Source organism: Labeo rohita, chromosome 12 (genome assembly GCF_022985175.1).
Source record: "Labeo rohita strain BAU-BD-2019 chromosome 12, IGBB_LRoh.1.0, whole genome shotgun sequence".
Lineage (NCBI taxonomy): Eukaryota > Metazoa > Chordata > Actinopteri > Cypriniformes > Cyprinidae > Labeo > Labeo rohita.
Window position 1 is genome coordinate 28,681,470 of NC_066880.1, and position 10,855 is coordinate 28,692,324.

A 10,855-nucleotide genomic window follows, 5' to 3' on the forward strand; every position below is an offset into this window, starting at 1 on the left:
AAGTTGACAAAGAGAATATCGGAGGTCGACCGATGTATCGGTTTTGCCGATTAATCGGCACCGATAGTTGATTGGCGGAACTATGGGTAATCTGCAAAAATCCATGCTGATAGTTTCGGGTCGGGTCCATTGCTGGAGCGGCTCAGAAATTCAGAAATCATTCCTCATTATACAGCAAAGTCCCTATTGTCTTTTGGCTTATACAGCGGGAGAGCGGCCTTTAGTGGCGGAAATCACTGACAGCATGTGCCGTTTGAAGGTGTTATCAATCAATCAATTTAATTAAAGAACCAGAATCTATCAAGGTCTGATCATGTTTGTGAAAGTGAATCATGTCATGAACAAAGTAGATCCCTGAGAACCTCAGAAAAACAGTTGTTGTTGCTCATTCGGCTAGAAAACCATCTCTAAAGATTTTGGACTCCACAAATCCACAGTCAGACAGATTGTTTACAAATGGAGAAAAATTCAAGACCACTATTATCCTCCCTAGGAGTGGTTGACCAACAAAGATCACTCCAAAGCAAGACTTGTAATAGTCTGCAAGGTTGCACAGGACCTCAGGGTCACTTTTAAGCACATAAAGGCCTTTCTCGCATTGGTTAATGTTGAAGTTCATGAGTCCATCATCAGGAAAACAATGAACAACCATGGTACGAATGGCAGAGTTGCAAGGAGAAAGCCACAACTCTCCCAAAAAAAACTTTTGCAGTTTGCTAAAGATCATGTGGACAAGTCAGGGAGCTATTGGAGAAATGTTTTGTGACCAAAATAAAACTTTTTGGGTTTAAATGACAAGTGTTATGTTTGGAAAAAGAAAAACACTTCATTCCAGCATAAGAACCTTATTCCATCTGTGAAACATGGTGGTGGTAGGATCATGGTCTGTGCCTGCTTTGCTGCATCTTGGCCAGAATAACTTGCCATCATTGATGGAACAATGCATTCTGAATTATACCAGCAAATTCTAAAGGAAAATGTCAGGACAACTGTCCGAGAACTGAATCTTAGTAGAAAGTGGGTCATGCAGCAAGACAACGACCCCAAGCACACAAGTCATTCTACCAAAAAGTGGTTAAAGAAGAACAAAGTTAATGATTTGTAATGCCTGAGTCAAAGTCCGGACCTTAATCCAATTGAAATGTTGTGGAAGGACCTGGAGCAAGCAGTTCTTAATAGGAAACCCACCAATATCACAGGGTTCAAGTGTTTCTGTACTAAAGAATGGGCTCAAATTCCTACAAGCTGTTCAGGACTGACCAGCAGTTACAAAATGCATTACCTGCGGTTATTGCTTCAAAAAGGGGTCACAACAGATACTGAAATCAAAGATTCACATACTTTTTCAACTCACAAATATTTAACACTGGATCATGTTTGGATCAAGTATATTTTTGGTCTCATTTGTTTGATTGGGTTCTCTTTGTCAACTTTCAGGACTTGTGCGAAAATGTAAAAAATTCTAAAGGCTTCACAAACTTTCAAGCACTGTATAACATCGGACTCCTCCTCCTCATTAGTAACTTTATCATCCAATCCTTCATTTCTGGATGTGAAATAGTCCGTTATAATATTGTTCAGGGCAGTGGTTCTCAACCATCTCATGTTTTTTGAGGAAAACATTTCAGGATTTTTCTCCATGTAATGGACTTCTATGGTGCCCCGAGTTTGAACTTCCAAAATGCAGTTTAAATGCGGCTTCAAACGATCCCAAATGCGGTTGTAAACGATCCCAGCAGACGAAGAAAGGTCTTATCTAGCAAAATGATTGGTTATTTTCATTAAAAAATACTTTTTAATCTCAAACATGTCTTCCCTGAACTCTGTGTATTCTGGTTTAAGACAGTTAGGGTATGTCGAAAAACTCCAATCGTATTTTCTCCCTCAACTTCAAAAATCATTTCAAAATCATCCTACATCGCTGCAGAAGTTCCGACCCAGTCTATGCAAAGTGAACATGCAAAGGAGATCAAACACCCTTTACAAAAAAGCGATGTAGGAAGATTTTGAAGTTGAGGGAGAACATGAGGTGAGAGTTTTTCAACATACCCTAACTGTCATGAGTTCAGGGAGAGTAAGACAAGACGAGCGTTGGACATTAAAAAGTATATAAATTGTAGTAGCTGGGATTATTTACAACCTCATTTGGGATCGTTTGAATCCGCATTTAAACTGCATTTTGGAAGTTCAAACTTGGGGGCACCACAGAAGTCCACTATATGGAGAAAAATGCTGAAATGTTTTCCTCAACAAACATAATTTCTTTATGACTGAAGAAGGAAAGACATGAACATCTTGGATGACAAAAGGGTGAGTACATTATCTGTAAATCTTTGTTCTGGAAGCCTATAGCCCCATACTAAAATGCACTAAAATGGACATACCCTTTGGGAAACTATAGCAGGGTTGTTTAGAAAGGGGACCTTCCCAAATTTACCCAGAATCCTATAAAGCCTAAAGAAAAACTCAAAACTTCATGAAACCTGCTGAGCACATCCAAAAGGTGATTCTAAACAAGCATGCAAAGTTTTGAAATCCGACCACAGCTGGTATTATAACAGTCATAACCATTAAAAAACATAATATTTCTATGTTAAATTACCTGGATTTACCAAAAATATTTTTTTTAGATCATTGGTGGTTACAAGCTTTCTAACTAATGTCTTTTTTTCTAAAGTGCTTAAATGCCTTAAAGCGTTTGAACCCCGATAATCGCTGCTTGCAGCTATAGTTTCTTATGTATTTATACGCTTGTGCTGTCAAACTGTTGTAAAAATGCAATGTATTCTATTGTAAATGTTCTTAAAAGGTTAGTACAAAACATTATTTATACGTAGTTCTCTTTTCTAAAACTTTTTTTTCGAAGTTATGGACAAATGTTCTTCCAGCAACGTTAATAGAACGTTCATTCAAAGTTATGGGATCTTTGGTAATGTTCTCAAAATGTTAGCACAAAAACATTTACACAGTTCATAGAACTTTTCTGAAATGTCATAATGTTTTTTTTTTTTGTTTTTTTTTTAATGTTTCAGAATGTTTAGAGAACATTCAAAAGTAGCATTTCCATAATGTTTTAAACTGAAAAAATGGAATGTTCATCAACATTTGAATTTCAGAGAGCATTTAGAGATATGTGTTCATAACTTCATAGAAACAAGAACATATTTCTGTTGTGTCGTTACAACATTCTCAGTTTCGCAGGTCATCGAGTTCACTTTAACCATGAAAACAAGCATAAATGTAATTTTACAGCTGTCTTTTGAAGTGCAACATTCCCTCAAAATGATTGTTTTTTTTATATAATAGTCTCGCTTCTGCTTAAAGCCATTTTGCGAGGGCTTACTAAATTAATCCTTTGTAAGTTAGCCCGAATTATAACGTCACGGATGACGCTTTGGCTTTAAACCGTTACTTACACAAGCCAGGCATCACAAGTTATATAATTTTGTTGCTTTCTCTGAGCAGCAGACGGGTCACTCCAGGCTGGGCTTCCATCTCTCACAATGACTCATTCTGCAGGACGGGTGATCCTCACGCATAGGCTCGCATGCGTATGCCTTATCCGCTTCTTCCTCAAACAGGGATTCTGCAGAGACCTCAGAGAGATGGTTTGTTTTGAGCTTAGCAGAGCAGAATTAATCTGAGACAAAGCCCAGCTCTGTGAACTGAAACTGTTCCTATTAGCCAACATATTTCACCAAATGCATAACAAATGAGTATGAACTTTGTTTTATTGTTTGATTTCACACTAAAAGGATGTAGTTTCCATTTGTGACAGTGCAAACTTAACACAATCGAATTTGGGGTAAAAATATAAATGTAAAATAAAATAATTAAAAATAATGTTATATTATGTTTATTATTATATTATGAAATGTTCTGCTAATATCAAGGTTTCTACAATTTAATTATTATTTTTTTTAAATGGTTTTAATTTTTAGCTAAAATGTTATGCTTAATTTCAAGGTTAAGTGAAACACAATCAATAATTAACAAAACAAAAGTTTAAAATACTTCTAACTACAATTCAAAACAAATTACTAATTGGATTATCAGCATGACAATTATTATTATTATTTGTTTGTTTTTGTTTTTGAAAATTGTACATTTCTAAATTTTAGTATTTCTATAACCTTGTGGTTTTATTTTTTGCTAAAATATTATACTTAATTCCAGGTTTTAAAAAAAATCAAGAAAAATCCCATTATTTAAAAAAAATCTTATAACAATTCAAAACAAATTACAAATTAGATTATCAGCATGACAATAAGTGATTGATTGATTGTGCATAAATTTCCTAATTTTAGTAGTTGTGCAACCTTATGGTTTTATTTTTTGCTAAAATATTGTATATTTCCAGGTTTAAATAAAAATCAAGAAAATTCCATTATTTATATATTTATAAATTACAAATTAGATTATCAGCATGGTAATTTTAGTGAACGTTTTGTTTTTTGTTTTTTTTAATATTTACATATAATTCTGAAAATTCAGCTTGTTGTACATCTATATAGCTTTAATGTTTGCTAAAAAGATCAAGTTATTTCCAGGTTTAAATAAAGAAAGAAAGAAAGAAAGAAAGAAAAATAATATTATTTAAAATAATTGTAATAACAATTCAAACTAATTACAAATTGGAATATCAGTATGACAAGTTATGTTTTCAGCAGTTGTACAAACTTATTGTTTTAATTTTTGCTAAAATGTTCTGTTGTTTTCCCCCAGAAATAAAAAACAAACTAAAATAAATAAATAAATAAAATAAAATAAAAACCTTGTTATTTAAAATAATTCTAATACTTCAAAACAAATTACAAATTAGATTATCAGCATGGCAACTTAAGTGATTTTTTATTTTTATTATTTTTTAATATTTACACATATTTCTGAATTTTACTGCTTGTTGTACATCCATATGGCTTTAATGTTTGCTAAAATTATCAATTTCCAGGTTTAAATAAAAATAAAAAAAGAAGAAAAGAAACAATTTTTAAAAAATCCCATTATTTAAAATAATTGTAATAACAGTTCAAATATATAAAAAATTTAGAATGTCAGCATGACAGTTTATGTGAAAACTTGGAAATATTACTATATTAATATTACATACATTTCTTAATTTCAGTTGTACAGACTTATTGTTTTCATTTTTTTCTAAAACGTTCTGCTTTTCCTCCCAGAATAATAATAATAAAAAAAAGCAAAATAAGCAAAATTAAATAGCATAAAATAAAATTCCTGTTATTTGAAATAATTCTAATAACACTTCAAAAGAAATTACAAAGTGGTTTTGTTTTTTTAATTAATTTTTTAATTAATTTTTCATTAATTTTTTAATTAATTATGGTTTTAATTTTTGCTAAAGTCTGCTTATTTCCAGCTTTAAAAAATAAATAAATAAATAAAATAAAAAATCATTCATTAAGAAAAGACACATTATTTCTCAAGTTTCAAACCTTTGGGCCTGGCTATATTTGACTCTATCAAATATGACTGGTTGAAGTGCATTCAATTAGCGCTGGTCACTTATGGCGGATCATACATCACCTTGTTACGAATCTGGTCGGTGAGCTGCGGACCGCTCACCACCAGATGTCGCTCTCCCTCTGTTTACACACTCTGACTGTTGCACTACACCCCGGACTCCATTCCCCATCAGCCATTGCACTACACCCCCGTCCAATCAGAGACAGTATAAAAGCCCCGATCTTTCTGTCACTCACCGCCGAGTATTGTACTGTGTTTATCTGGTCATACGAAGCGTTTCTCTGTGTTCATCCCGTGTCGTGTCTTTCTGTTATTCTGGCTCCTCGTCTGGTTTGTCTCGACCCCCCGCCTGTTTATCGACTACTCTCTGCCTAGCCCTTATACACCTGTCTGCTCCTGTCTGACCACGCCTGCCTTGACCATGTCTCTGTCCAAATCCTTCAATAAAAGCGTGCAAATGGATCCGCTTGTCTCTCGTCTCACTCCCAACGTTACAGAATACTCGGCCACAACAGGATCCAGCAGCTTTTCCCTCGGACATTCAGGTATGGACTTTGGACTATTGTGTGTGGGCGCGTCGCTTACTGTGGGGGTCGCGAAGGAGGAACGCGACAACTCGGTAATGGCGGCCGCGCACCCCGCTCATATAATGACGGCCGCGCCGGAGCGCGACGCCACAGATCCGCTGGCCGCTTGGCTCACTCGGGGAAATGCGGCCACGCTGGAGCGCGCCCGAGCCATGACGACGGCAATGGATCGCATTGCTCAAATGGCGGCGAACGTAATGGATAGCATCGCTCTAATGGCGGCGACAGCTGTGCCCGTTCACAAAATGGCGGCCGCGTCGGAGCGCGTCCACACAATGGCGGCAACGGCGGAGCCCGTTCACAAGATGGCGGCGATCACAGAGCTCCGTCACGTCACAGCTGCCATACAAGAGCCGTTTAAAGGTACAGTTACATTCCCTGAGTCAAGTCAAGTTGCAACTGTGTTTCCTGAGTCAAGCCATGTTGTTCCTGAGTCAAGCCATGTTGTTCCTGAGTCAAGCCATGTTGTTCCTGAGTCAAGCCATGTTGTTCCTGAGTCAAGCCATGTTGTTCCTGAGTCAAGCCATGTTGTTCCTGAGTCAAGCCATGTTGTTCCTGAGTCAAGCCATGTTGTTCCTGTGTCAAGCCATGTTGTTCCTGTGTCAAGCCATGTTGTTCCTGTGTCAAGCCATGTTGTTCCTGTGTCAAGCCATGTTGTTCCTGTGTCAAGCCATGTTGTTCCTGTGTCAAGCCATGTTGTTCCTGTGTCAAGCCATGTTGGAGCTGTGTCAAGCCATGTTGGAGCTGTGTCAAACCAAGCTGGAGCTGTGTCAAACCAAGCTGGAGCTGTGTCAAACCAAGCTGGAGCTGTGTCAAACCAAGCTGGAGCTGTGTCAAACCAAGCTGGAGCTGTGTCAAACCAAGCTGGAGCTGTGTCAAACCAAGCTGGAGCTGTGTCAAACCAAGCTGGAGCTGTGTTTCCTGTCTCAAGCCAAGTTACAGAGCCACCGCACAAGATGGCCGCCACGCCAGAGCCACCGCACAAGATGGCCGCCTCGCCAGAGCCACCGCACAAGATGGCCGCCACGTCAGAGCCGGCTAAAGCCCCGTCAGCCAAGCCACAGCCTGCTCAGGCCATCTCAGTCAAGCCACAGCCTGGTCACGTCATGTTTTCTGCTCCTGAGTCGGCACCCATCATGGCTGGTCTTCCCGAAGCGGTTTCAGAGTCAAGTCACGCCCCGCCTGACGGCCCAGACTCAAGTCACGCCCCGTCTGGTCCCAAGTCTGCTCCAGAGGTCCCGTCTGGTCCCAAGTCTGCTCCAGAGCTCCCGTCAGTTGGAGAAGCCGCGCCAATGCCTCCTGAGGTGTCAGCCGTGGCTGTGGATCCTCCCTTGGAGGTGGCGCCCCCCTACAAACTCTCTGCTTCTTCCCTCATTCTGTCTGCCTCCTCTGTCACTGTTCTCCCCAGGTCCCAGTCTATTATGCGGGTTCCTGCTCAGCCCTGGTGGGCCCTGGCGCCTCCTGTTCCGCCCTGGTGGGCCTCGGCGCCTCCTGTTCCGCCCTGGAGGGCCTCGGCGCCTCCTGTTCCGCCCTGGAGGGCCTCGGCGCCTCCTGTTCCGCCCTGGAGGGCCTCGGCGCCTCCTGCTCTGCCTCCGGTTCCGTCCTGGAAGGTCCCGGTGTCTCCTGCTCTGCCTCCGGCTCCGCCCTGGAGGGCTCCTGCGCCTCCTGCTCTGCCTCCGGCTCCGCCCTGGAGGGCTCCTGCGCCTCCTGCTCTGCCCTGGAGGGCTCCGGTGCCTCCTGTTCCGCCTCCGGCGGCGCCCTGGAGGGCCCCTGTGTCTCCTGCACCGCCTCCGGCTCCACCCTGGTGGGCTCCTGCTCTGTCGGTCCTGCCCCAGTCACCTGGTCCTCTGCACGGACCTGGCCCTCCAGCCCTTGCCCTGTCTCACCCCCGCCCCCCACCGCTCCGCTGGAATATGGTTCGTTTGTAGCGTCTGGAAGCCGCTCTTTGGGAGGGGGCTATGTTACGAATCTGGTCGGTGAGCTGCGGACCGCTCACCACCAGATGTCGCTCTCCCTCTGTTTACACACTCTGACTGTTGCACTACACCCCGGACTCCATTCCCCATCAGCCATTGCACTACACCCCCGTCCAATCAGAGACAGTATAAAAGCCCCGATCTTTCTGTCACTCACCGCCGAGTATTGTACTGTGTTTATCTGGTCATACGAAGCGTTTCTCTGTGTTCATCCCGTGTCGTGTCTTTCTGTTATTCTGGCTCCTCGTCTGGTTTGTCTCGACCCCCCGCCTGTTTATCGACTACTCTCTGCCTAGCCCTTATACACCTGTCTGCTCCTGTCTGACCACGCCTGCCTTGACCATGTCTCTGTCCAAATCCTTCAATAAAAGCGTGCAAATGGATCCGCTTGTCTCTCGTCTCACTCCCAACGTTACACACCTGGACCGCATGAAAAAATATTGATTTTGTTTTACAAAAAAAGTGTCATATGGGTCCTCCGGTAGTGGCGATAGTCAATCATTCACCGTGTGCATGTGAGTTGTTTGTGCACATCTGTAGGAAGTGGCGTGATTAATAGCCGGTTTTGCATATAGATTGGATTTGGGCTGAACTCTCAGCCACGGCAGCATTTCACGTCAAAACGCTCTGTTACAATCCATGCTTTCTGTGCTTTATTGCTGAGCATAGAGAGATATTACATAAGGCAATCCCAGTAATGCATCCTGGGGATTTACGGAGCGAGATAAAGGAGGGGGGGGGAAGGACACTGGTTACCCAACACTAACCCACGGCTACGGCCTTTACCTGACCCGCCAACAACTCACACACATGACATGACGGAGACAAACGGGCGGCACAATGAAACAGCCACTTCATTGTGATGTTCATGCGATGTGAGTGTTCATACGGCACAATAAACACAATAATTCAGTGCTTTTATTTGTTGAGAGATACGTGGATTAAATGGTAATGTCAAAGGGAATCAATATGTACTTTTCTATCCATTTTACTTCCTAAATGTGATGCAACAGGATATTTAAAAAAAAAAAAGAAAAAAAAAAACCGCTTTTAGTAAAAATGAATTAGTTTTAAAACACAAAAATGTAAATAAATATACTTTTAAAAATGACACTATTTTAAGCAGTTATATCCGTAAAAAAGCCAATTATTCGTTTAAAAAAAAGAGAGTTAGAGTCACATTTGCATAAGAATACTTACATGAGCTGCAGTTGAGCTGCATTATGTTCACAAAGCTCAACTAGTATAATGTTAATATCTTAAAGGGACGGTTTACCTAAAAATGAAAGTTCTGTCAGTATTTATTCATCTTGATGTTGTGATTTATTCATGGAACACACATTAAAAAGGCTCCAAAAACACCATCAAAACTGGTCTTTAATAATGTTTGCTAAATATTAGCACAAAAACATAATTTATACATTGTTCACAGAACCTTCTTTTAAGTGCTTTAGAATTTTATAAAATTTTTATGTTGATTTAGAATCTTTTTTTTTTTTCAAAAATGTTGCTACTTATTTCAGAATGTTTAGAGAACATTTAAAAGTAACATTCTCATAATGTTTGCAAAATGATAAAATGGAATGTTTCCTTAACCTCAGTGTATAACCAAGAAGAAATACTTTTAAAATGTTTTTAAATCATCGACATGAATTTAAAAGGTCCCCTGTTTATTTTGTTAATACCTGTTTCTGTTCTTATTGTTAATTTTTTTTTTTTTAGAGATGCACGAATATGCATTAACCCCTTCAGACCCTGCGTCCACTGAAATGGACATCACATGATTTTTTGTTTAAACCAATAAACTTTTTTTTTTTTTTTTTAAATATGAGCAGTGCCTGGTCACTGATTGGTCTCTGATCAACCAATTACAATGAAGATCTGACTCCTAACTTAATCTGATTGAGCTACAGACATTACAAAAGAGAGAAATGATAACCAACTAGACAAGAAGAGGAGGAACCTCATATTTTACCTTTTATATGCAGAGTTATGTTAATGGTAGACTCATCAACTTGCACCGGTTGTAAAATTAAGACTATAAAATGATAATATTCAAAGTTATTTTGAAGATCTGTCAGAGTTCCAGAACACAGGATTTTTTTTTAATTTACTGTCCATCGCAATGGACATCAGGTCTTAGCAGAAACCTCATGTATTAGTTGTATAACAGGTTGAGAAATTTGTGGAAGCATTTCAAAGCTAAATACAGAGGTACAAATTCAAATGTTAATGTTTTGTGAACATTGATGTTAATTAATGAAATTAATATTAATATGCTTTCATTTATGTCTTCAAAGTGACTATAACCTGTAGATCAATTTTTCATTGGTTTTAATATTTTTAATATTCGCATTATATGTGTTATGCATTATATGTGTTAATATTCTGGCTGATACCAGTAATGTTAATAATTATTTATAGGCTTAGAACCATTAAATGGCAATATTATAAATCTATTATAAATCCATAATATTTGTTTAAAGGTAAACAAAAGCTACAAGTGAATTTAGGCATCACAATATTATAATGCACAGTATGAAAACCAATATTTTTTTTTTTTTTTTTTTATTTTTAACAGTGTTATAAATTAAATTATTAGCGTTTTAAAACACTAAAGTAAGTTAAACATTTAAATAAATATCATATCTGCCAATACTGATAAATTAAAAAATCTCTAATATTGGGGTGGGGGGAGGGACAATATGGTACCAAAAAGATTCATTAGTGCAAATTTTCCCCTTAATATTTAATCAAAAGGAACATTCCCATAATATTTGCATATATATATATATATATATATAT

At 39.0% G+C, this 10,855-nt stretch overlaps 1 protein-coding gene across 1 annotated transcript; it reads left to right on the forward strand.

Moving 5' to 3' along the window:
• Positions 1 to 5,555: 5,555 nt before the first annotated feature.
• On the forward strand, positions 5,556 to 8,433 carry LOC127173763 (uncharacterized). The gene is made up of 2 exons (XM_051123708.1): positions 5,556 to 6,437; positions 6,960 to 8,433. Exons 1-2 carry the CDS (start codon positions 5,909 to 5,911, stop codon positions 8,000 to 8,002), a joined length of 1,572 nt encoding a protein of 523 aa, XP_050979665.1. The 5' UTR covers positions 5,556 to 5,908; the 3' UTR covers positions 8,003 to 8,433.
• Positions 8,434 to 10,855: the final 2,422 nt, after the last annotated feature.